General features: G+C 41.5%; 2 protein-coding genes across 2 annotated transcripts; both read left to right on the top strand.

Moving 5' to 3' along the window:
• Nucleotides 1-120: 120 nt before the first annotated feature.
• Nucleotides 121-27,158, top strand: LOC142940537 (deoxyribonuclease-1-like). The gene is made up of 9 exons (XM_076083084.1): nucleotides 121-258; nucleotides 2,760-2,848; nucleotides 2,950-3,036; nucleotides 6,704-6,819; nucleotides 7,117-7,229; nucleotides 7,338-7,368; nucleotides 9,255-9,378; nucleotides 9,465-9,558; nucleotides 27,111-27,158. The coding sequence occupies exons 1-9, from the start codon at nucleotides 121-123 to the stop codon at nucleotides 27,156-27,158; spliced, it is 840 nt and encodes a 279-aa protein (XP_075939199.1).
• LOC142945203 (deoxyribonuclease-1-like) lies at nucleotides 16,691-24,186 on the top strand. The gene is made up of 8 exons (XM_076086626.1): nucleotides 16,691-16,828; nucleotides 17,552-17,640; nucleotides 17,802-17,882; nucleotides 19,713-19,825; nucleotides 20,059-20,171; nucleotides 20,306-20,469; nucleotides 20,556-20,649; nucleotides 24,139-24,186. The coding sequence occupies exons 1-8, from the start codon at nucleotides 16,691-16,693 to the stop codon at nucleotides 24,184-24,186; spliced, it is 840 nt and encodes a 279-aa protein (XP_075942741.1).
• Nucleotides 27,159-27,479: the final 321 nt, after the last annotated feature.

Genomic DNA, 27,479 nt, shown 5'->3' with positions numbered 1-27,479 from the left:
TTTCAGGCTCCTCCAGCATGCAGTATAACTATTACATGCTAACTGTCCATGTGTCATACAATCAAGATTTAGAATGATGTATTTTAAATATACACACTAATGTGACCTCTTTGGCTCAGGATGCGTTGGGTGTGTGTGTTGGGCCTCTTGTTGGTCCTGCTGCATCTGTCTACCTCCCTGCTGCTGGGAGCCTTCAACATCCAGACATTTGGAGACAAGAAATCCTCCAACACGACTCTCATGAACATCATCAGCACGGTCGGGAACTGTGTATATATATATATATATACTTTATTCTTTCTCTCTTCCTTCACTTTCTTTCTCAGACTGTGTCTCATTACAAGAACCCACATTTGAAGTGTAAAGACGATATATATTTGAACGGTGCTAAGTAAAAGTTGAGCCCACATGTTGCCTCCCTTCCATTGCAATAAGTTGATGAGCACCAACTACCAATGGAGATTAAAGGAGCACTCAGGGAATTTTATTTTTTTTCACATCCGTAAAGTTTGGGGAGACTCACAAGAGGTAGATTAAATACAAAAACAAAAGAAACAAGAAAAATGCATCCTACATTTCCCACAATGCAACCATTATCATTTTATAATTCCTCCAGACCCTCCTTGCCTGGTAAATATCCATGGCTTTTAAATTCTACTTTCCCAGTTTGTAACGCATGTTTTCAGTTTATACTATCCAAGCCCGAGCTCACATGATCCTAATGACATCACTATGACATCATGGGGGTCTTGTTCTCCTCCAGTGGCACTGAAGACATCATATTGAGAGTGTTGTGGAATATTTCTAAGGCCGTCTTGATCTGCTCATTATCTAGTTTCTGCTAGATGCGTTCAACTGGGAACCAGTTACGGTTATCAAGGTAAGATGAGACTTTCGCCTGCAAGTTCCTCATTACTGCATAGTTTTAACCACATGTAAGTTTCGTGTTCACAACACGGACACACAGAGTTCAATATATTTTGCCATTACAAGAGGTATTTAACCTTTTAACTACTAGGCCTGTTTTTAGCCCCCTGTTCGGAAATTGCATACTCCTACTCCTTTGAGTACACTACCCAAACTACAAGGTCTATTTTAATAATTTTGATGCTAGAATACTGGTAACACTTGTGAGATGTGTTGATATACATTGATTGATGTATATGTTACTGGTTAATATAGAAAAATAAGAGATTACACAGCTGAAATTGAAAACATTCAGCTCCGCCTGGAAAAAATGCACTTTCAGTGATAAAAAGTTATTGAAATAATGCAGTATGATCCCTAAAAACTTTCTTAAGTCATAGCATAACTGATCAGTAGTTATTACAAAATGGTTAGAGTGGAATAAAGTGAATAATAAGAGGTTTTTATTACAAAGGGGTCAGGCGAGGTCATCATTTTCGAACCAGCTGTTGCAGCTCTTACATTGTACTTTTATACACTATATAACTATATATTTCACTTTCTTTATCACTCATATGATTCAATACATCCAAATACAGATAATAGGAATCATATTCATATTCATAACATCATCAGAGCCAGTTTTGGCTGTCATCTGTAGGATTTTCTCATTGCATGGGTGTGTGTGTGGCTGGATCTCAGCCTATCCTCGGTCGATTTCCAAAAACAACCCCTCCTTAGACGCGTCACAGGCTTAGGAAGACTCATGCCAAATTTGGTGGCGATCGTCAAAAGATTTCGTACAATAAAGTTGCCAGAAGTGAGGCGTGTACCCCGGCGGAAATTTCCGGTCGCAGGCAGTCTGACCACTCGCCCAAGCCCCCTTGACCGCTCTTATTCTGGAAACAAGTCGGAAGTCAACAGTATGCAGTTGGCAGCAATGACTACAGCTTTGGAACGGAAATTCCGCGACGTTATTATCCATATTTTGAGAAAACTTGGGCGCATAACCACGATTTTTGTCGGCGAAGTTCAGCATGAAGGTACGTTTGATCGGGACACAACGGTTTAGTGCTTCTACGGATCGTAAAACAGAAGTTAGTTACGTGTTCCGCCACGTGTGCTAATGCTAATAAATGCTTTGTATGACTGGGTAGCTGTTAGCATGAGGGTACAAACATTGATTTACTGTACTCATAGCGCCGATTTCTGGCCCGGATTTGGTGCTTTTATGCCACGATATTGTTATACTTATATGAGTAGCCTATAGTTGTCTTTGGAGTTTATAATAAGTGACTTATATGATGTTGTTGTCCACACGTTGCTATTTCATCCAAAAAAAAAAGTGGCCGTGTCCACACTACTGGCTAATAATCATGCTATTTTCCGCATTTGATTTTGGGGCGCTCGTAGCCAGAAGGTTAAAGTGGTACTTCCCATGCAGGGCTCTACTATAAGGATTCTTTAAAGGGACTCTGGTGCTTGGAAACAATACCACTTTCTTCCACAGGGGTCGCCAAAAACAAAACAAGAAGTAAGCGTTAAATAAAGAATAAACATGGCAATTAACTTTGGTCTTCGTTGTTATTTGATAACAGCTGATCAATAAAACAATTTGTATAGGGGCGAGTGAAAAAAAACATTTGAGTTGAACTAGTAGAATTAGTGAAGTGCCCCTTTACTACCGACATTAATCATTACGGGAAAGAGATGACTTGTTGGTTCTCCTCTTTAAGTTCTGTTTTCTGTGTGTTTTATGGAGAACCTTACTTGAATCAACTCATATAATAAGACACCGCTGCTACGAGAACTCTAATCATATGATTAGGATATACGTGTTTTGTGTTTCTCAGATTGTCCATCGCTATGACATCATTCTGATCCAGGAGGTCAGAGACAGCGATCTGTCAGCGACCAAAAAACTCATGGAGCACGTCAACAAGTTAGACTGCACCTTACAAAGCGCACATGTTATTATGATAATTATATTTATTATGATGTAAGATAAACTAAATTATGTTTAATCTGTGTGTGTTTTGGCAGAGGTTCTCCTCAGTTCAGGTACAGCCACATCGTCAGCGAGCCTCTGGGTCGCAGCTCCTACAAGGAGAGATATCTCTTCCTCTACAGGTAAACAGAGAGAGGCAAAAACAACCGATCTGTTGAAGGAAATCCTCCGTTGAGACAGTGAACAGAAACCAAACTTACATTGTTGGATTATTACTGCTGATTTTAACCTTGTAGCTGGTCTTAGTGGAGCTCATCTTAACGTCTTGATATGCTCTGGGGCAGTTTAATCTGTAACAATTCGTCATATATTACAATGTATGTCATATGTTTTGTATGTGAAAGCTCAATCTGAAAAGTAACAGTGAGTAAAGTAAGTAAACTAATTGTAAACATTTATCTCTGAGATGTAGTGGAGTAGAGAGGTATTTAGTCACAGCAAATGGAAACACTCAAGTACCTCAAAAAAACCTCAAAATTATACTGAGGCACAGTACTTGAGTACATGTACTTAGTTACTTTCCACCACTGGTTTAAATAAAGCCGGTTCAATATACATATTAGCAGATTGAAGTTGATGATCATGTGTCACTGTGCCAGAAAACACCACACTTTTGACCGCTTTTCGTGCCATTGAATACAATTTCTCAACGAATTCACTTAAAACCTCTTATCACTCCTGTAAAATTTGCCTAAAACGCCTATCCAAGACGTACCCAAAGTAAACTGCCAGCTCTTATTGAACCATTGGGAGTACATGTATGGTTTTAATCTCTATTGAAAGGTAACACTCTAAAGTTTCTAAACAATCACTAAATAATCACTGTAAGTGCTACTAGCATTGAGCTAATGAAGCTACAACACACTGAAACAGAAGGCTTTTATTTCCGCCTGGATGATTTTTTTTGGCCAACAGATGCCTGCAGATAACCATGGCTGGAACTTATTAGCTGGAAAACACAATGGTACCATAGCATGAAGTCATAGTACCTAAGTTCAAATTTGATAACAATACAACAGAAAATGAATATTTTACACATGGTTTACTAAGAGTACGTCAGCTTAAAAGAGCATTTGGAAGATAATAGTCACCACTTCAAAATGCACAGACTACAATAAACTGTGTCCGAATTCAAACTACAGTTTGTTCATGTTGATATATGGTTATCTACAACATATTTAACCATTGTCAACTTTTCTCACTAATTCTCACTAACTACACTTTGGTGTTCAAGATCGGTAACAAGTACCTCACTGACGGTGCGAGATTTGAGTTCGCAAACATTTACCCAGCTTGCTTTGCGTGAATCTGCATATCGTTCTCTTCGTAATTTCATTGGCTATAACGAAGCTGAGTTTGAACAAGATATGTTGCAATTGGCTCGAGCTTTACTCAAAGAAGAGAGGCGGGCATTGTCTTTCAAAGCGGACTCTCGTTGGCTGTTCCAGAATGTGACCAGGCTATGGAAGCTCCTATTGGGTCAAATGAGGTGTCAATCTAACCGGCAGAATGCAGCCTCCATTTTGAGACACAGGGTACATCCCAAGTCTCTTAATTCTCATTTCCTCGCTCCTCGATCCTCGCTTGAACCGGAAGTTGTTCTGCGCCGCCATATTGACGGCCGTCCCAAAGCTCTTATTTAGCTCTGAGGAGTGAGGATCGAGGAGAGAGGAGGGATCTCTGAGGAGCCATGAGCGAGGACCCACGAGAACAGACTTACAGGAAGTCTTTTAACGGCCGACACGCCCCCTCATTGTTCATCTGTCATGTGATTGGACGCTGCAGCCGATCGGACTGATGAGATTTTGTTCAACATGTAAACAGTGAAGACGGATCACAGAATAAACTCAAGCTTTATATTTGATTCGTTTTCTGATTCAACATCTGGTTTAAATAAATGTTCATTGTAGTCTGAACAACAAAAGGACCACAAACAACTTTCTACATTTATTAGAAAGATTTGTGTTTTCATGATCTGAACTTTTATTATGGAAACAATTAAAGTCAGAGGGAACTGGAGAGACAAAACACATATATATAAATATATATATATATATATATATATATATATATATATATAGAGAGAGAGAGAGAGAGAGAGAGAGAGCGAGAGAGAGAGAGCTGGAGAGACTAAACACTTTTTACATCATTTATCATCATTTCATTCCTGATTGTCGGGTTTGATGAGTTTTATCATTTCAGAGAAACAATAATCATATTCTGGGTTATTTAATATCGACGTCACAATCTGAATTTCAAAACGTAGACGCAAATAATTCATAAATAAGACGATCGCATTCCGCCGGTAGAAATGGATCCTGTGCTTATAAACAGAACACAGGACACAGTTTGTTAACAGACTACAGAGAGAACACCTCTACAGTGGTGATAACTGTGTGTCTTTATGAGTTATTAGTATTATTAGTTACTATTATTAAGTACAGTGATCATGTGAACAGACACAAACTTATCAAAAGTCTCTCCAGCTGTTAAAGCCAACTGACAGCTGATCCAGCTGTGATCAACTGATCCTCCGTCATCAGAAACAGACGTCACTTCACATGACACAACTGAGGAAAGGACGTCTCATGTCTCTTAAAACATATTTCCTCGTTCCTCTCTCCTCGCATGGTTTCCTCCATGCATCCCTGGTGGGAGGAACTAAGACGCAAGGAAAGGACCCAAGTGAGGGAAACGGGGATGCAATTAAGAGACTTGGGATGTACCCACAGAGACCGGCAATGTTTACATGTTAACGGGAGATATGACTAAAATACATAGAAAATTATCAATATCTACTGGCTAATTTGAAATGATGCAACAGCACCCCGTGGGTGTTTATGGACGTAATAATGTGTTTTGGACTAAATCTTTTACTGGATTGGATCGTGTGGACCCTTAGCGATCTAGCAAGACCGTTTTTGCTGGACTAGCATGCATGAGGGAAACGCTATGAATCATAATCGGTGAGTCACGGCAATATTTGATCGGCTATTTTTGGAGCGTTTGGTTGACAGAGACGTTAACTGTACCTGCTGTTGTGATTGTATCTTGAAATGGTTTGCATAAATCGAATTACAAGAACCGGAGCTTTCTAATGAGATATCGCATCAGTACCTGTCTTGAAAGAACAGTTGTGTACAGTCAGAGTGGCAACAGGTTAAAGGGCCAGTGTGCAGGATTTAGTGCCATCTAGTGGTGAGATTGCGGATTTAAAGCAACTGAATACCTCTACCTTCACAAGCGTGTCGGAGAACTATATGATGGCCTTCAGGTAACAGTAGCCACTATTTGGTTTGTCCCTTCTGGGCTTCTGTATGAACATGGAGGTGCAACATGGCGGACTCCGTGAAGAGGAGCATCTCAATATGTAGATATGAAGGGCTCTTTCTAAGCTAACGCAAACACGATTCTTAGTTTACGGAAACATAGTTGTGAATATTATATATTCCATTTCTGCCAATAGATCTGCTAAATCCTACACACTGGCCCTTTAAATAATCACCAAAGTGTGTTTTTGAATGCAAATTACTCACAAGACTGTTGGGAAATGAAAATTAATTTAAATTTTGAATGCAGAATAATCCTATGGCAGTTATACCTAAATTATTTTCCTTGGCAAAAAAAAAGAAAGAAAAAGGCATGAGACATCTGCACACCACATTCACCCTTTCATGATTAAGCTGCCCCCTAGTGGTCGGCCCCAGAAGGCACAAGACTTACTTGTTCAAAAGTAAAAGTTTTTACAGGCAGCAATAGACGTGGTCAAGTAGCATCTTTCCTCTGCAGGGAGCAGACGGTGTCCGTGGCTATAAACTACACCTTTGACGACGGCTGCGAGCCGTGCGGGACGGACACCTTCAGCCGAGAGCCCTTCGTCGTCATGTTCACCTCCAAACAAACCGGTAGGCCCCCGAGGGAGTGCGGCAAGTCCAATTTTTTTCTGTCATACACCAGTGATGTCGATTGCCTCATTTATTAGGCAATCAACTGAGAACTTGTGTGAGATTCTGAGGTCACAGATCTATTGGTCACCAATGGTCCTTAAAGAAAAACTCTAAAACTTGTGAATTCTTACTGCCAAACAGTAATTATGTCAGCCAAATAGTGTTGGCATCTCTTTTCTGCTATATATAAAAAAAATCTCAACTTTCTCCTTCACGCATCTCCCCCTTCATTCACTCCTTCCTCCTTTTTTATAGCTGTGAAGAACTTTGTTCTGATCCCCCAGCACACCTCTCCAGACTCCGCTGTGAAGGAAGCCGACGCCCTCTATGACGTGATGGTTGATGTCCGCGCCCGCTGGAACACCAATGTGAATGCTCTCCTCCAGAAAACACAGAAAAAAAAGAGTGCAAATGATGATTAATTTGTTAAAATATGAGATGGTGGGTGGTTGAAACGATGTATCCTCTCCCTGCAGGACATCGTGCTGCTGGGCGACTTCAACACAGGCTCAGTGTTGCCAACTCCTCAGTAAGGAAAGTAGCTATTGGCTGTCCTAAAAGTCGTTAGAAGTCGCTAAATGATGTCATCGCCTAATTTGCATAATTGTAATGAGCGCTGTAGGAGAGAGGCGGGAACAGCGGCGGCTTTGCGCATGCGCGATTCATTTGCAGTCTGGACACGGAGAGTGTGTTGTAGCTGTGTCTCAAGCTGTGTCTCAATTCAGGGTCTGCATCCTTCGGAGGCTGCATTCGTAGACCGGTTGCGTCACAGCGCTGCGACTAGTGCTGTCCCATTTTGCATTTCTGTTGAAGAGTCCTTCAATGCAGCCTTCTCGTCGGAGATTTGGAGGATACATCTGATGTATGCTTCGCGGCCCAGCATATCCCAAGATGCATTGCGTGCCGGTGCGCTATTACCGGCAGCTCGGCTGCCTGCATCCGACCGTAGTTAAGCCTTGTAAATTAACTTTTAATAACTTCACTTTCAAACCTCAGAGGTTGAATAATATCTTACTGAGTTTGTGATGATTTTACAGATGATTTATACTTTATAGCATGTACATAAACGGACCAACGTGAGCTCAGGTAGACAGGTTGTGAACCTGAAATATCACTTTAAGTCCGGAAACGTTTCAAACGTTGAGATTAACTACACGAATACACTGAATTTGAGTATTTTGCTGATTCTGTTCATGTTTTGTTACAGAGAGCCAGGAGCTGAGGGGAGAACGATGGACAAACATTCAGCAGCCGTAGCTTTGAATTAAGACATTAGTCCATTTGTAATATCTCCATTTGACCATCCTGTACTTAAGGTTACAGTTACATTAGCTCTCATCCTGTACAAAGCCTTCACTAATAAGACAACCAGTAGATCCTTCTCATGTGTTCATGTTGCCGTCACAGAGATGACAGTTGTGATGTCACCTTTTTATTTTATTTATTTAAATTGACATAAGACATCCATGTAAATGATTTCTATGTGAATATGTATATATTCTGCTGTGTAAAATGTGTCAATCTTCTAAGTTTGCATCCCTGTGTGAACATTATTGATAAATGTTTCTCTTTTCATCAATTTATTTAAAAAATATAAAGTATATGCACATGTGTTACTGAGAGTTAATAAACACGTTTGCTGACATTTGTTTTGCTGCTGTTAATGTTAACTGTCTTGATTGATTTCCTCTGCCTTAGGATTGCTATATATATGTACATGTAAATATATATGTATGTGTGAATGAAATGAAATAAAGTTATTGATAAATTAATTTAATTACCAGAACTATAACTGATTGAAAATTAGTTATTAGTAACTGATTTAATTAACTGATTATTAATATAGAAAAACAATATTATGAAAAAGATCTATGAATTAATTATTGAATATATGATAAAAAACTGATTAAAACACTAAACTAAAACCTTTCCAGTATATGTACTGAATAGGTTTTAGTTTAATGTATTTATATATATATATATTTATAATCCTGCTGAGCAGGGATTTTAGGGACGGGGAGCAGCAAGAGGGGGGCGGGAACAGCTGTTGACGCAAACAGGAAGTCCTCTGTGGCGTAGGCCGTCTCATTTCGTAGACCGCACGGTCTGGCCTATGCGGTCCTCAAAGGACGTGGCCCAAGTAGACCGCGAAGGCTGGGTCCTCCGAAGGATGCAGACCCTTAATTGAGACACAGTGGGTCTCCTCTTTCTGCAGCTGAGACTGCTGCGCGAGGGGCTTTCACGTCAGAGTCAAAACACCAGAAAAGTCTCCAACAACACCAGAAAAAGTAGCTAGATTTGTCGCTAGTAGCTTTTGACAAAAAAGTCTCCATGAGGGTTTGGAAAGTCGCCAGATTTAGCGAGAAAGTCGCCAAGTTGGCAACACTGCACAGGCTGCAGTTACGTATCGGGCTCCGACTGGCAGCAGATCCGCCTCTTCACGGACAAGAGTTTCCACTGGCTGATCACCGACGAGGCCGACACGACAGTGTCACACACTAACTGCCCTTACGACAGGTGGACACACATGCATAGACACTTGCATGCACACACACGGACATACGCGCAGACTCTTAATTCCAACCCTCTTCCTGTATCTGCAGGATTGTGGTCACTGATGACATGATGAAGGGAGTGGTGCCCGGCAGCGCTGAGGTCTACAACTACATGGTGGACTTGAAACTCAGCCACAGTCTGGTAAAGACAACTTTAGCTTTAAATCTCCTCTATGATAGAATTCATATCAGTTGCAATGGATTAAAAAAGGTTGGGTGTTAACAGATGTAGCTTGTACAGCAATTCTGGCGTGTGTACCCAGTGCTAACCCAAAGATGTTTGTGGAGGAATAAAAGAACGTGGGGCATCACTTCTGTTCAGTGGAACTCTCCTTGTCCAAAGTAAAACTTTATTGACAACACACAATCGAGAACACATTGATTCGTGTATGTTAACATTGGGTCTATTAGGAGTTGCTTAACACCGGCTGGGGATCGTGTTTTTGCTCAACCCTATTAAGTGGGTAGAGCGTGTCGTCTTCTAGAACGTTGGCTATATGTTGGTCTTTCGTTCCAGCAGCAGTTCGATTTTTTAATGAACACCTTTAGAGGTTTTTATCTTTCTGATGTCAATCATGTTTTATATGGCATTGTCTGGTGTTATTTATCCTTTGTAATGTGATTTTGTCTGTTGTGCATTGTGGACTGTGTCATCTGTACGAGTTTTGGGTGGCAAATGAGTTTCCCCACTGGGGATTAATAAAGTTTTTCTAATCTAATGTGACTGGTTCTTGTGAGTTTGTTCTTATCATTGTGTTAATTACATTGATTTAGACTATATGCATTGTATGTTAATGACGAAGCATCCCGTCATGCGCGTATTCATGTATCTGCGCTCTGCAGTTAGTGTAATTGTAGCCCTCATAGGTGTTGAGCTTCATGTAACATTATATTTCAAATGTTGCAGTGTTATGTGAATACCCGGTTTTTACACGAAACAAATAATAAGCCGTAGCTGTGGCGTCATAATGAGGTTATTAGGAGGTGGTTCAACTGTAGTAGGACAGCACTGAAGGCCCGGGTATAAAATACACGGCATGCCACTAGTCAATTGTAATAATTTGGTTGGAGAAAATCGTCTGAAAAAACGTTCAACAGTTCTTCAAGTTTTTTTTTAAATTTTCCGACATCTTTGTAGTATTGTTTTGAAAATGTATAACACTGTGGATCTGGCTTATGTGAGTTTGTGGTGTCTTGTAAGCAATAATGAAAACTATATTTTAAAGCTTTTGATGTGAAATGCCATTCTTAAATGTTCTTGTGAATCTTGTTAGAAACAATCTGAATTAGTATGTTAGTGTTATTAACACTGAAGAGGACATAATTGTGTACCACGATATCTCAATATATGATGTCATTACGATATGATTCTATTAAAAAGGCGATAAATTGTCATATTGAATTACCACCCAGTGTGTCGACGGTGGCACACGAGAACTACCAAAGTGTTTTCCAGATTTCCAGTGGCCAGCATTGTGAATGCACGCTGCCCCCATTTACTTTACTTCATCGAGACTTTTCTCCGATTTTTGATCCTCCGTTCGCCATGGAGGCATGCGAGAAAAATCAAATTTTCTTTAAGAATTCAAGGTAGCGCGGGGCGATAAATTGAAACACAAATGGTCATTTTGGGGGTGAAGTATTCCTTTAAAGACATCACCCCGGGTCCTGAGACATGCTGGGCATAATCATTAGTTGCAGCCTCAGGCCATGTCCACACTACTACGTTTCAATTTGAAAACGCATATATTGTTTTGCTACGTTTACACTGAGCATCCACACTACGTCAGAGTTTTCGAGCACCGAAAACGGATAATAATATCCTAGTAGTACAAAGTTATCAGTATAGATAACATGTTAAAGTGTGATATTTTGGTAAAAAAAATGTTTGCTTTGTCTTCATTCTTCCTTTGCTCTGCCAAGAGGATGTGCATCCTGTTAAACTGGATGTGAGAGATCATGAGACGTCTGAGGCGTTTGTTTGTGTTTGCCACTCTGCCTATTTTCACACGCTGCTCTATGTAGTAGTGGGCGTGCAGCATTTATCAATATGATGTATAATAGAGCATTTATTATATGTCCTGCAAATCCTACAAAAATTATATTGAAAACAAAGAAATACGCGTGCAGAGAATGCACTGTGTCCATCTCTTGTCATCGAGCCTTGACTGCATGCAGACTCGAAAACAGAAATGATTTCACACCAAACCAGTTTGTGTTAATGTGTCACAGTGTGTTAGTCCAATGAGCTGACACTCCACATAAACAAGCCTCATGTTGTTATTTCTGACTACATTACCCATGTACACTAAACTATCATTATTATCTTATCAACATAAGTCATATTGTAGATGTCTGCTTTAATCACTAGTAGCTAGTGAGCCTACCATAGCTTATATCTCCTATCTAATATTATCTACACGTCTAAGCGTACAATTAAAATGACAGAACAATGCTCACACAGTCACAGTACAATAGTGTTAAGAGATTGTAGAAAAATATGAAAGCATAAAAGTATAACCATCACAACATATAACTTGTTTACACTTTTTATTACTTTTTATATAAGAAAGTCACTCAAGCCTCATATAATTCATCCTGTTCAAACAGGATCAAACCAGTTAAACATCCTGATGTTGATCCAGAAACAGGATGACTCATGTGTGAGTGACGCATGATTTTGAGGGAGGTACAAACCTCAGACCAGCATAAAAAGCAGCTGCAAAACTGAGAGAACAGAGTCTTCACCCTTCGGGGTGACTGGAGTCTTCACCCTTCGGGGTGACTAGAGTCTTCACCCTTCGGGGTGACTGGAGTCTTCACCCTTCGGGGTGAGTAGAGTCTTCACCCTTAGGGGTGACTAGAGTCTTCACCCTTAGGGGTGACTAGAGTCTTCACCCTTAGGGGTGACTGGAGTCTTCACCCTTAGGGGTGACTGGAGTCTTCACCCTTAGGGGTGACTAGAGTCTTCACCCTTAGGGGTGACTAGAGTCTTCACCCTTAGGGGTGACTAGAGTCTTCACCCTTAGGGTTGACTGGAGTCTTCACCCTTAGGGGTGACTGGAGTCTTCACCCTTAGGGGTGACAGGAGTCTTCACCCTTAGGGGTGACTGGAGTCTTCACCCTTAGGGGTGACTGGAGTCTTCACCCTTAGGGGTGACTGGAAGACCCTTCTGCTATCAGAGAGACAGCTTTTTCTCCAGTTTAGAGACTGGACTGCCCTTCTTTCATAGAAGACCCTGTAAGACATTCCTGCTTTCAGAAGACAGCTTACAGTGACTGATATCTTTTACACCACTTAGACTTTCATTGAGTTGAAATTGTTTTATGTAACTGTTTTGAGAAAACTAATAAAACCACAGCCTTACCATTTGTAAGTGACTGGGACTCAAACTGAAGACTGTTTTAGATTAAGTTACCCCTCTTCCCCTGTCCCGGAAACGTGTGATACATAAGTGACAACTGACTCTACTAGAGGAGCTTACGGTAAGTTCCCTGGGAGAAGACTTGGCAGTGTTAGTCAAAAATGGTGAGAAAACTAAAATAGGCAGTAGTAAGGTACAGACGTTCTACGTAACTACTCATACTGTGTGTTAGGGTTACATCCTACTGAGAGCGCCTAGGGCGTAGCCGTACAAGACTCTCAGAAAGACAATAATTCCGAAATCCTAATGATTCAACTACGGGGTGAGATAAAAGGCTGAAGGTACATTTCCGACTCCTCAGAGGGACACTAATCCTCTGATGTTGTTACTGACAGAGTTACCATCATGTTAGGTGCGATCCTGCCCTTCTTTCCGTTGGGCAGGACCCGCTCACGCTACAATAGTTTGCAGTGTAAAACACGCAGTGCGCTGCTGAAGCAGGCTCTGTACGAGTAGGACAACTGCCTGCTAATTAGCAACCAGGCTAGCCTTAGTTAGCGCTAGCTGACGTCAAACTACGACAACTCTAACAAGTGCTGTCGTTGGCCCACTGAGCGCGACGCTTACTCGATTGGGAACCAATCACCACAGAGCAGCTTGGCATTCTCTATGTCATCGTGGCAGAGGAAGCGGAGCTGGACTTCACTGAGAGCTGTGGGAGGCATCACATCACTCATTCACACCTGCGGAGACCAACAGAGAGCAAAGAAAGGTATGTTAATGGTGTTTTGATAGAGTTCTGCTGTTGTTTAACGCTGCCCCCATTTACTTCAGTTCATCGAGACTTTTCTCAGTTTTTTTGATCCTCCGTTCGCCATGGAGGCATGCAAGAAAAATCAGATTTTCTTTCAGAATTCAAGGTAAGGCGGGGTGATACATTGAAACACAAATGATCATTTTGGGGGTGAAGTATTCCTTTAAAGACACCACCCCGGGTCATGGGACATTTTCTAATTTATTTTAATAATCATTAGTTGCAGCCTCAGGCCATGTCCACACCACTACGTTTCCATTTGAAAACGCATATATTGTTTTGCTACGTTTACACTGAGCGTCCACACTACGCCGGAGTTTTCGAGCACTGAAAACGGATAATAATATCCTAGTAGTACAAAGTTATCAGTACAGATCAAATGTTTTGCAGTAGGATCTTTGTTTACTTTAATTTGCATTTTTTTATGAATTAGTTTCTTTGTTAAAGTGTAATATTTTGGCAAAAAAATGTTTGCTTTGTCTTCGTTCTTCCTTTGCTCTGCCAAGAGGATGTGTATCCTGTTAAACTGGATGTGAGAGATTATGAGACGTCTGAGGTGTTTGTTTGTTTGTGTGTGTGTGTGTGTGTGTGTGTGTGTGTGTGTGTGTGTGTGTGTTTGCCACTCTGCCTATTCCAGTCTTCTCCCTTAGGGGTGACTAGAGTCTTCTCCCTTACGGGTGACTGGAGTCTATTTTCGTTTTTACGTCTGTGAAGCACTTTTTAAACTGTGTAATATGTAAACAAAGTTTATTATCATTCTTTTTAATGTTATTATAGACTGAATATAATTCAGAAAACCCTGGGCATTAACATTAAACATTTGAAAATGCATTGATGAATATGTTTGTAAGTGTTTGAAGAGGTAACCAGCTGTTTCAGTTCACCCGAAACCAAAACGTTCCCTGGACACTGACGAGGTATGACTTAATGAATAAATACCTGAATGACTGACGCATTTCTAAGAGTAAGTGGCGAATCGCGAAGCACCACCGTCTTTGGGTTTATTACTATTTTGCTCGACAGAGTTCGAATCCAGGTTGTTGCGATCTTTCCAGAAATATATTTTCTTTAATGTAGTTCTTCATACGTGGCTGTGATGTAGTGCTCACTTATACAATCGTAATCCACGTAATGAATATGAGATGTAGTTTATAGATCTCCAGCAATATGTTTGTGAATGTTTGACGAATCTGGCGACAGAGACAGAAAACAGCTGCTGCGCTAGGAGGAGAAACCAGTAGGTTCAAAAAGCAGTCGGGACGTAACACCGGCACCGGAGGAAAGTCGAGGAGAATGATATTCCCAGGGTATCCAGCGATGCGGCCGCTACTCCGGACACAGCATGACCAAACACCAGTTTGTTCCCGACTCTCAATGCCGTTTCATTACTGTCACAATGCTACACAGGCTGCTAAGCTAGCCAAAGCTCTCCCTGCTTAGATAACAGCTGGATGTTTTCTTCCTGTTTGTGGCTGCTACACTAATGACGTCACGCAGCGTTTCCTTCCGCGATCAAGTCGGTCGGTGTTAAACACAGCAGCGCTTTATCGCCCCCTGCCGGGCTGAAACCACATAACCCAAAGAACCCACTGTCCTGTTTCCTTACTGCTGTGCTGCAACCAGTGGTAGAATAATAAGTAATACTCAAACCTTTTTCTTGAGTAAAAGTAGCAATATTACAGTGTATAAATACTCTGTTACACGTAAAAGTCCTGCATTAAAATATAAAAGTAGGCCTAATAGCATCAAAATATAATCTGCTTGAAGCACCAAAAGAAAAAGTAGGCTTCATTAAGCCGAATGGCCCATTTCAACACAATATATTATATGACAGGATTATAATTAGTGATAGATTTATATGTAAGTGTCACTAATGTTGCAGGTGGTGAAGGCAGAGCTAATATTAACAAATGTACTGTATATTCCTGCATGTAGCTTCATCTATAATAAAACATCATAACTTATTAATTGATTTTAATATTTTTTAATAATCTGAATCCGCAAGGTATTCAAAAGCTGTCAAATAAAAGTAGTGGAGTTAAAAATGTACTTCTGAATTGTAGTGTAGTAGAAGTATACAGTAGCACAAAATAGAAATACAAAGACCTTCTTCAATCAATGTAGTCATTCCACCACTAGCTGCCACTCCCTGATTCCATGCGTCACAATAGAACCATATTCGGAGGTCTCAATAATCACACCTGCTGGTTCCCTCCCAGCTTAAAGTCCTTCCAAACTTTTGACAGAACCCACAAGGATCTCCTCCAGACATTTTTAAGACATGACACTTACTATTCAAAACACTTTCCACAAAAATATGAAGATTAAAATAGAATTTTCCACTTTTAATCACATTTCCAATATTTGTTTGAGACCAATCCATTATTAAAATATTTAAACTACTCATGTCTGCCCATCTTTTGAAATATGAATTCATTTGGAAACAATGTGAAACTTAAGTTATTAATGAAAGTATAAAATGTTTTACCATCAAATAATTATCTTTAATTATTTCTACCTCAGTAATGTCCCATCTTATGTGAAGGAAACATAACAACCATGTTCCACTATGATCGCTACATGACATTGATGTTCATATATTACATGATTATATTTAAGAATGCATCTACCTCTGAATAAATAAACTAATAAGTGTATAAGTAAGTCTATCCTTCAGAAAACAAGTGTGTCTTAAGACGACACATATTATATTTCCAGGCTGTAGTTTGGTTCACCTTATGGAAACGATTCCTATGTGTGTTTAATAAACACCTGCTTCACGCTACTCTGCCTGGTCTGCGTTTGAGTTCTCTACCACACCCCGTGACACAGGATGCCTCTGCAAAAAGCAGCACATGAAACGCCGGGTTGCCGACTCGCTTTGAGATAAACTGCCGGGAATAGAGATCCTGCTGCGTGTGTCCAGGGGTGCAGGTGTTGGTGCGTCTCTGACTCCCACAGCAGGGCAGAGAGTCTTTCAGGCTCCTCTAGCATGCAGTATAACTATTACATGCTAACTGTCCATGTGTCATGAAATCAAGATTTAGGATGATGTATTTTAAATATACACACTAATGTGACCTCTTTGGCTCAGGATGCGTTGGGTGTGTGTGTTGGGCCTCTTGTTGGTCCTACTGCATCTGTCTACCTCCCTGCTGCTGGGAGCCTTCAACATCCAGACATTTGGAGACAAGAAATCCAAAGACGTGACTGTCATGAACATCATCACCCAGGTCTGAAAATGTTTTATATTTTCTTGCATCCAATATTCCTTTTTTCTGAGACTGTATCTCATCGATATAAAGAGGATATATTTTGAACAGCGCTGAGTAACGTTAAAATACCACAAGGTTTACCCGACATCTGGCCTCCCTTCAATTGCAATAAGTTGGTAGCACATTAGAAAGCACATTAGAAGTATGAGCATGTCGTTAGATTTAGTTACAATACTGTATTGTTCAGAGGCTTTTGGAGATTAAAGGGGCACTCCAGCTATTCTTTTTCAAATCCATAAAGTTGGGGGATTCACAAGAGGAGATTAAAAGATAATAATAGTAAATGAAAAAAATGGATCCTACATTTCCCATAATGTCATTTCCTGACTTTGGTCTTTGTTAGTATTTGATAACAGCAAAGATTAAATAAATGAAACAAGTTATATGGGGGCAAGTGATTAAAAAAAAAAAACATTAACGTTGAACCCTGTTATGACCAGTGAAGCTTTTAAGTGAGGAATTAGTGAAGTACCCCTTTATTACCTAGAACAATAACCATCACAGATTATTTAATTTGACTGGAAAAGGAGATGTTATGTTGGTTCACCTCTTTTAGTTCTGTTTCTCTTTGTTTCAGGAGAACTCTACTTGAATGGAATGAAACTAAACAGACCACTAATATAATAAGACGGCACTGCAGCAAGAACTCTAATCAGATATGTGTTGTTTTCTGTTTCTCAGATTGTCTGTCGCTACGACATCATTCTGATCCAGGAGGTCAGAGACCCGGATCTGGAAGTGACCGACAGACTCATTACGGCCGTCAACAAGTTAGACTAACCACACACCTTATATAGTGCTTATATTACTACACACAGAATATAGTGACCTTCTGTAGAAGTTAAGTTGGACAGCTCATGAACTCACATTATGATTTGAGACAAACTAAATGATGCTCTACATCTGTGTGTGTTTGTGTGTGTTTACGCAGTCGTTGTCCTCAGTACGGCTACATCATCAGCGCCTATCTGGGTGCTAGTTCACACAAGGAGAGATATCTCTTCCTCTACAGGTAAACAGAGAGAGACAAAAACAACCGATCCTCTGCAGGAATCCTCCGTTGAGACCCCACATCAGTGACCAGAAAACAAACTATTTATCTTTTAAAGTTATACTTCAGATCTGCACAGTGTCTTTGTCCTTATTGTCAGCGATTAGTGCCAGAAAACTACTGATGTAAAAGTAGCCAACATTACAATTCAAATACTCAACTACAAGCATTCAACATCATAAGTATTATCAGAAAAACGTAAAGTATCACAAGTATAACCACATAATGCAGCAGACTGAGCCCTGTCAGAGTAATAGATTACAATGCTAGATTATTATTGTTAGCTGGTCTTGGTGGAGCCAATTTGAACTAATTGATATACTGTTGGACAGTTTAATCTGTACCAATGCGTCATGTTACAATGTATGTTACATGTTTTATGTGAAAGCACAATCTGAAAAGTAACCTTAAGTAAAGTAACTGAAGTAAACCTTCATTGTAAATATTTGCCTCTGAGATGTAGTGGCGCGGACGTATTTAGTAACAGGAAATGGAAACACTCAAGTACAAGTAACTCAAAATTGTACATGTGTATAGCGTCCAAAACTTGCAGCAGAATGTAAACCTTAAGTTGACACGTGTTTCTGGTCCTATGCACATAGCTCACACACTGCTCGTAGGTGAAAGCAAAACAGGTTTTATTGATCCAATTTCCCTCGTACAAGTTGGTGAAACAACTTCCTTTCTTCCTAAAAGTATCGCTGTTTATCTCGACACACTCAAAGAGTCCACAGATTAATCCACAGATTGTTCCACAACATAATCCACATAACACGGTTACTCCCCACCACAGGTTGTTATGAAAGATGGTTCAGTACAGATATTAGCAGATCAGAGTTTAAGGTAAATATGCGTGATCATGTGTCACATGCTGTGCTAGAAAACTCTACACTTTTGACAGCTTTTCGTGCCATCGAATGCAATTTCTCAACAAAGGCACTTAAAGGGCCAGTGTGCAGGATTTAGGAGCATCTAGTGGTGAGGTTGCAGATTCAAACCAACTCAACGCCTCTTCGCTCATCCCTCCTTTTACAAGGATGTCGGAAAACTACAGGCGCCTTCAGGTAACACAAAAAGCCAGCGTTTGGTTTGTCCATTCTGGGCTACTGTAGAAACACGGAGGACTCCGTGAAGAAGACACACTCTCTATGTAGCTATGAAAGACTCATTCTAAGCTAACAGAAACTCAACGATTCATAGTTTCAGGTGATGAAAACATGCAACAACCATCACTCTGCCAATAGATCCCCCAAAATCCTACACACTGTTCCTTTATGAATGCAAATGACTTGCAGATGTGTTGTGAAAAATGTAAATACATTTGAAATTACCATATTATATGGAGTGTCATATAAAAAAACAGGATAGCCTATACAGCATACTATCTACTATATAAATAGCCCACTTTAAAAACACCAAACACATCATGAAATCTAATTTCTGCAAAGAATACTGATGAATACAGAGTACGTTTTGGTCCAGCTGTATTTAGTAATACAGTCTTCCTTTGGGAATTATATGTAAATTTGTTTGGCAAAAACAGCAAACATGACACATCTGCACATTACATTCATCCATTCACACATTCAGGACCGGTCAAGCTGCTCCCGAGTGGTCACAGGACCGATAAACGACGATGATAAACAACTTGTGAAAATTCTCCAGCAATGCTGTGAATAGCTGACTACAAGAAAGAGTTGATGAACTTTAACCGCTTTTTGAAGACTACTTCAAAAGCAATGTGTTTACAGGAAGTGAGAGATGTGGTTAAGTACTATCTTTCCTCTGCAGGGTGGGGATAGTGTCCGTGGGTAGATCCTACACCTACAACGACATTCCCTACGGTTTCTACACTCGCTTCAGCCGGCCGCCCTTCATCGTTGAGTTCTCCTTCAAACTACCCGGTAGGCTCTGAAAGAGTGCGGCAAAGAACAGAGAGCGATAACTCTTCCTCACTGTAGGACGCCAGTGATGTAGATTGCCTCTCTCGTTAGGCGACCAACTGAGAACTAAACACCAGACGTGTGTGAGAGATTCTGAGGTCACGATCCGTTGGTCACCAAGGCCCCTTTAGAAAATGTTTTGTCTTCAGTAGAATTCGTTCACTCACTCCTTTCTCCTTTCTCCTGTTTTATAGCTGTGGGGAACTTTGTTCTGATCCCCCAGCACACCTCTCCAAGCGACGCTGTGCTGCAGATCGATGCCCTCTATGACGTGGTGGCTTATGTCCGCAATTACTGGAACACCAATGTGAATGTTCTCCTCCAGAAAACACACGCAAAACCAATTATTTGGTGGAAAGAAAATAAAAAAAAGAGTGTAAAGGATGATTAATTTGTTATACTAGATGGGGGTGGTTGAAACTATTTCTGCTCTTCCTGCAGAACATCGTGCTGCTGGGCGACTTCAACGCTGGTAGTAACTATGTATCGAGCCCCAGATGGAAGTGGATCCGCCTCTCCGTGGACAAGAGTTTCCACTGGCTGATCACCGACGATCAGGATACTACAGTGCCAAGACAAGGGAAAACAGGCTTCCCTTACGACAGGTGGATACACACACACACACACACACACACACACACAGGTGTACATATACAGGTGTACAAATCCACTCCTCTTCCTGTATCTGCAGGATTGTGATCACTGATGACATAAAGAATGGAGTGGTGACTGGCAGTGCTAAGGTCTACAACTTCATGTCGGCCTTTGGTCTCACCTTGGACGAGGTAAAAACAACTTTAGCTTTAACTCTCTGTGATAGAATTCACATCAGTTGCAATTTACAAAAAGACCGGGTCTATTAAGAGCAGTTTAACACTTTCATGTTTTCACCATAGAAATAAATGAAGGAGTAGAACGGACATAGAACTAGGCTATGGCTCGGTGCTACAGCGGGTCGTCCTTCAATCAGAGGACGGCTCCTGAAAGCTGTGCCTTCAGTGTATGTGTGGGATGAATGTCAGTTAGTCCTGAATGCTTAGTCCTGATGGACAGGTGGCATTTTGCATGGCAGCCCCTGCCATCAGTGTATGAATGGGTATGAATGGGTGAATGACATGTAGTGTTAAAGCAAGTACATTTAACATTTACATTCACATTCAAATCAATGTGGCAGGATAGTCAGAGCGTGGGCCATTTTTATGTGTGCCGTTGTCATCGTGGCCGGTGTAGCGGGCTAGTTTCGGTTTAATTTAGACTTCCATGGCAGGAGAGAAGATCAAAAATCTGGTTCATCCAGGGCTGTTAACCAAGTGTGGAGATGTCGACTGCATAATTTGTGGGCGTAACATCGTTTGACCTCTTCTCTGATTTTGAGGCGGCTGTAGCTCAGTGGGTAGAGCGTGTCGACCTCCAACCAGATGGTCGATGGTGTTAGGTTTTTAAAGAACAAAGGATGAAGGAGCCTGCAGGCCGCAGGTACTCTTCTTCCGCGAGCTTCTTACTGCGCACGCGCATCAGAAGAATGAGCTGGACCCGGTCCAAAATTAAAACAATATTTAATGTACTACACAAAGTTCACTTACAAACTGAATTAACTATCAATAGTAATGTTCTCGAGAGCAGAGACCACATACACGCATCTCCTCACAGTCCGGCGCGGCCAGTTAGCTGAAAATGAGAGCTGCAGTGATCTGAGGTAAACTCCCTAAAACATTGTCTTTTGTATCCCCTGAGAGTCGGAAAGTGTCCGATACTGTCATAAAACGTGTGAATGACCCTCCGTGGCGATTAGTGATTGGCTTCATTTGAAGTCTGCCCCCTCCCATTATCGATCCTTTAGCAAAACATCTTGGCTCCTCCTCTCTGTCCTGCTGGTCAGCTTGGCATTTGACCGTCCCACTGGCCCCATCCTCCATCGATGAGGTCGCCTCCATTTGCTGCTGCATGTCTGACACCTCACTCAGAATCCCTATCTGACCCTCAAGACTATTCTTAGTGTTTTAATACCTACAGTGACTATACTTCTATGATTTAATACATTCAATGAGTTAATATACTGTAACATATAATATCCTCTATAAGTGTGAATATTTGTAAACATAATACATTCCATATGGAAACATATTGTGACTAACATATTTATTATTGTGACACTTCTACTCACCACTAGGGGTGTTATTAAATCCTACTAATAATGCATTTAATACTGAAATTCTCCACAATGGTTACGAAGTGTAGAGAGCCAGAGTAAATGAGTAAAAAGGAAGTGTGTCAAGAGTGTGGATTAATAGGCAGAAATATAATATAATATTCATAACTATGTTTTTATTAGTGTATAATGACCTGAAACTAAGGAGGCTTATGCTTTACTTAGCTTAGAATTTGTTTTTTTATCTTTATAGGAAGCGGGTCCTCTTCCACAGAGTCCACCATGTTGCACCGCCATGAGCCTTTCATGTTTTTGCATTAACTAAAGCTGGTGATGGGCACTGAAACTCAGTGTTAAATTGGCACCACGCTAAATGATTAAAGACCAGAGAAGTGATAAGCTTCAACGTTACTGGTGCTTTTTCTTAGTACGTTTTAATGTTTTGGTGTAGTTTATTATCACGCTGCAGGGAGCATCTCCTCTGCTCTGTCTGTCAGGGCTCATCTCCTTCAACTACACTCACACACACATGGAACTAAGTCAGCCTACAGAGCACAGAGGCTGCGGTGGAAATATTTGCTCAAAGGCACTCAAATGGATCCGGCAAAAAACGTAGTTGACGAAAAACAGGCAGAGAACATAACACGAGGAGAATCACTGGAACGCTTGACACAAAGGACTAAGATGAACCAGCACAGAGACAGGGGAACACAAGGTTCAAGTACAGTGGGGAGGTGTAGGTGATGGGACACAGGTGGGATCAGTCAGGGGCGGGGCAGACAATCACAGTGGCGGGGAAACACAAAATAAAACAGGAAACACTGACAAATGATAAAGTAAGAAAAACAACAAAGGAGACAGGATGAGACAATACAATCTGATGTCTGTGTTCTTCATTACTGATTATTATGATTTATAAACTTCTTATTATCTTATTTATTTTATTGACATTTGAAATGACTTCATATAGGGACTTTGCTGTTGTAAATGTGGTGGGGAATGCTCCAGAGAGAATGAAGCATCGGGTGTAGGGTTGTGAACGCAGCCCTCAGGCTGGCTCCTCCCCCAACCAATCCCCTAATCAGAGCCATCTTTCGAAAGGCACCAGTTGGCATGGCCTCATTCCTTCTGGGCCCTTGTCCTGTCTCTGTGGTGGCTCCTAGTGTTTTTTTTTGTGTTACAGGTATGTATTTAATGTGATCACTTAGCATGCCAACCATTATAAAATACAGCTGCCTTTAATAATAACTCTGGACTGACTTGTTGGTTAGAAATTCTTTTTGAAGCTCCATCATCGTTGTGCCGTCGATGAGTGATTGCATATGTTAGTACCCCATATACAAGGTAGTAAGTAGTCACAACCTTCATTTGTATTAGTTTGCAGCATGGTGAGCCCTGTTTGTAGGTTCACCTGCTGCTATTTCACCTGTTTTGCCTTGAAGTTTTAATTAATTTACATTGTTCAACCCAGTGATTTTCAACCACTGTGCCGCGGCACACCGGTGTGCCGTGAGATATCGTCAGGTGTGCTGTGGGAAAATGTCCAATTTCACTTAATCGGTCGAAAAGAATATTTAGTTGCTGCAAATAATTTGCCATTGTTGAGCGTCTGTCTGAGCTGCAATATAGTGGCTGGCTAAGTAATTAAATACTCTTCCATACCAGTGGGTGGCAGTAGGTAGCGCAATAATGACGTGTTAATTTAAAACAGTAGAATTAAATGATGCGCGGGAGAAGTTGCGGTGACAAGACGAACAGCGATGGAGACTCTGAAGTGGGCCCTGGACAAAATTCTTAGTTTATGTTGGATAGGACATTTTAGGATATTAGATTATAATGTAGTCTTAGAGTTTTTAGTAAGGCCTTTTTAGCTTAATATGTAATAATTATTGAAGATCCCTTATTGGTTCCAGTAATGTTTTTGTCCATAAATATTCTTTCCTCCCCGCAGCTCTCGTCCCTGCAAATTTGACTATTTTCTTTGATTCCTTAAATAAAACCTTTGGCTCATTTTTATGAAACACGTCTCTGTCTCATAACGGTAACGAATCTGTAGGCCTTAATAATTCAAAAATAAACGATATCTTAAGGTTAAGCTTATATTTCCTGGGGTGTAATTCCCCAGGTGGCGTTGTTGGTTCCTTCATTTCCCCCCGAAGGCCCCGCCACATAAACATTACAGTTGCTGCTCTAGAGACAATATTTAGTTGTATCTCAATTATGAATAATTTCTAATCCAGATTTTTTTGTTTTTAAAATTCTATACAAGTTTCTAAAAGCAATTATTTAGTCATGAAAAAGAACAGAGTATTTAAGAGTAGCTCCTTGCTGTGATAAAATCCTACAAACCACTTAATGTTTCATCCTCTTGTCACAGCGTAGGAAAGCACATCGCTATTGTCATGGATCATTTATTGTAACCAGCATTAACTAGCTAGCTAGCTAACTAGTGGACAGCTGACTAAGTGGCTAGCTTGCTAGCTCCATCATGCTTTAATGCTACACTGGTTACAGAATATGAGCTGAGCTGGAGGCCAGCGGCAGCTCTGGGTCTAACTCCGCCTTACTCCCCGCCACTCCAGGGAAGGACAAGCTAGCATAACTATCAATAATCACAGTTTTCTTTTATACTGGTCAAATGAACACAAAACCGTTCATTGCGTTCTACTCCTATTCCATTTCAATGGTTTTCTCCTTGCAGCAGTGATGTAGAAGTATAGTGACGGCTTGGTCAATGCACAGTGACATCACTGTTAGGAGGTTACAGGTGCAACAGATTCTGAACACGAGGAGGTGTCAGTAAGGCGTTATTATGGATCCCACTGCTCTTCTTGGCAAGACCCGCCCTGCGCAGCCATTCAAGCGCAAGGATTGGCCAGCAACCATGCTCACCGAGGTACTGGTAGCCTGATTTGTTCAGGTTCTATGTCCTGACCAATGGGTTGTACTGGCCCAAACTAGTAAAGGTCTAATGCCTAACACTAACATTGTCACCAGCTACACAGGGCGGTTTTGCCAAGAAGAGCAGTGGGATTCATAATTACACATCAGTGTATCAAAGTCCACCTCCACGCACCTCTAAAACTCACCAAATAATCAGATTTCAGGAAGGTTATGTGCTGGAAATTCCCAGACCTGCTGAGCAATAGTTCAGCTCAGGGCCCCAAATAATGCAGTGAATTTTAATTGTTGACTATTTTTTAAAACATACTTGCACACATACATGCTTGGAAAATGGTCAGCAGTTTTGGTTGATGGTGCTGAAACATGTAAAACCAGTACTGTATGTAGTCCTTTAGTGATGCAAGTGAAAAGGGTATTTTGATGACTTGAGTTTTACAAAACATAATAAACCTTTTCTGTCTAACCGAGGACATTTTGCTGAAGCTGGGACAACTAGAAATTGTGCCACAGGAGAAACCTACGATGTTTTCTCTCTCTCTCTCTCTCTCTCTCTCTCTTTCCGGTTCCGGTGAGTGTGAGTGTGGAGGTGAGACGGTGGAAGAGCGAGTGGCGCTAGATTTGAACGATCAAGTGAGTCTCTTGAACGTCTGTACTGCTTGGTGTGTTGAGTGATCGGGGCTCTGTCGAGGTGCGTTCGGGAGGAATGGCGTCCTCCGAGACGCCACCTCCGTCTCTCCGGCAGGGAGTGAGGATCGTCCCCCCGGATAACAGCGTGACGGTGGAGGAGGTGTTGCTGGCTGTCGGTGAGCAGGTGGGACACGATGAGCTCAGCTTTGCCTCCAGAATGAACAAAGCAGTGGTGGTGTTCCTGAAGAAGGAGCCTCTAGTCCACCAGCTGATCGAGAGCGGAGTCTTCATCAGGGACGTGTTCGTGCAGGTCTCCCCGCTGTCAGCTCCCTCCACACGGATCACCGTGTCCGGTGTTCCGCCGTTTATCCAGAACGAACTGTTGGAGAAAGAGCTCCGGAAGTTCGGGAAATTTGCCAGCAGACTAAAAACAGTGAGTCTGGGATGTAAAGACCATAAACTGAGGCACGTTCAGTCTCTGAGGCGGCAGCTGTTCATGTTTCTGGACTCACCGACTCAAACCCTGGAGGTGTCCTTCAGAGTGAAGCACGGTGACGGCTCCTACATGGTGTACGCCAGCTCCGGACAGCTCAAGTGTGGAGGAGTGGGACACAAGCGGGCTAACTGTCCGCACAGAAAGAAGGCCGGTTCTGCTGACACAGACACCGGAGCGGGAGCTACGCCCGCGGATGAAGAACCTGTGGCTGAACCGAAGGATGACGGACCGGTGGTCGAATCGATGGCAGATGGACCGGTGGTCGAACCGGTGGTTGAACCGGCGGCGAGCGGATCTGGGGCCGGGCCCGCGGTGGCGGATTGCGGTACTGCAGGCGCGGCGGCTGGTGGTAGAGACAAAGATGAGAAGGAGCAGAGCCAAGCGGAGGAGCAACAGGCCGATGTTGCAGAGAACAGCAGCTCTCAGACTGGACAGCCCCAGCCAGCAGAACGCGTGGAGGAAGCAGCCTCCACCAGTGATGAACCCAGTGTGTCTAACAGTCAGATGTCAGCTGGAGAGGACATGGAGCATGACTATGAGTCAGACATAGAGTCTGTGAGTGGAACCCCCAGACAAGATACAGATATGTACACATTGAAGGAAATAAACACTTTTCCAGATGAAACATATCAAAAGAAAGCTAGAATAAACGAACACTTCAGTGACACCCCGAAATTCATAAGATCAGCCATCTCTATTATGAAAGCGGTCAGTTTTGACGTTCTGGATGAGAAGAAGCGGTTTCGCCTTAAGAAACATGTCACTGTTCTTAGAAAAGTACACAAAAAAGAAGCTAAAGGTAGAAAGTCTTTGGTTAAAGGTCATAGGTTCTTCTAAAGGTACTTCAGGTTACTGAAGAAAAAGGCTGTTAGTTAATGTGTGATTTGCTGTTGTGTCTCAAAAAAAGAATTATGTTTGTTTTGATAAACTGTAAAACTCTGTAAACGGCACTTAAACAAAAAAAAATAAAGATATATTTAAACCTCTCTCTCTCTCTCTCTCTCTCTCTCTCTCTCTCTCTCTCTCTCTCTCTCTCTCTCTCTCTCTCTCTCTCTCTCTCTCTCTCAAAGGCATTGGATGTCAGCGACCATTTGCCTGTGGAGGTGATGCTGAAGTAAAAGGGTACCTGAATCATGAGTGCCAAAACCGTTGCAGAGACCTCCACGGTGAATTGGGATAATGATGACTGCGTGGGGGAACCTGCTGCAACCATGCAGCGTTGAATTGACTAGACCAAAATAAAGAAATTATTTCTGCTGTTCTGTTTTATTGTCATTTCTTTCAATGTTTGAAGCAGCACAAACAAAAGTCCATTCACCTTTATTGTATCAAGTAGCAGCACAATTTTCAGAGGTATGTATCGAAAACGTTGCACAAAAAACTAAAGCTATCCGCATGTCGTGACGCCAGCAGTAGTAGCAGTACGTCTGTCTCTGTTG

This window comes from Anarhichas minor, unplaced genomic scaffold (genome assembly GCF_050575085.1).
Source record: "Anarhichas minor isolate MPS153535 unplaced genomic scaffold, ASM5057508v1 ptg000007l, whole genome shotgun sequence".
NCBI classification, from domain to species: Eukaryota; Metazoa; Chordata; class Actinopteri; order Perciformes; family Anarhichadidae; genus Anarhichas; species Anarhichas minor.
The sequence above is the reverse complement of the archived record's forward strand: the minus strand, read 5'-3'. Positions and strand labels throughout refer to the sequence as shown.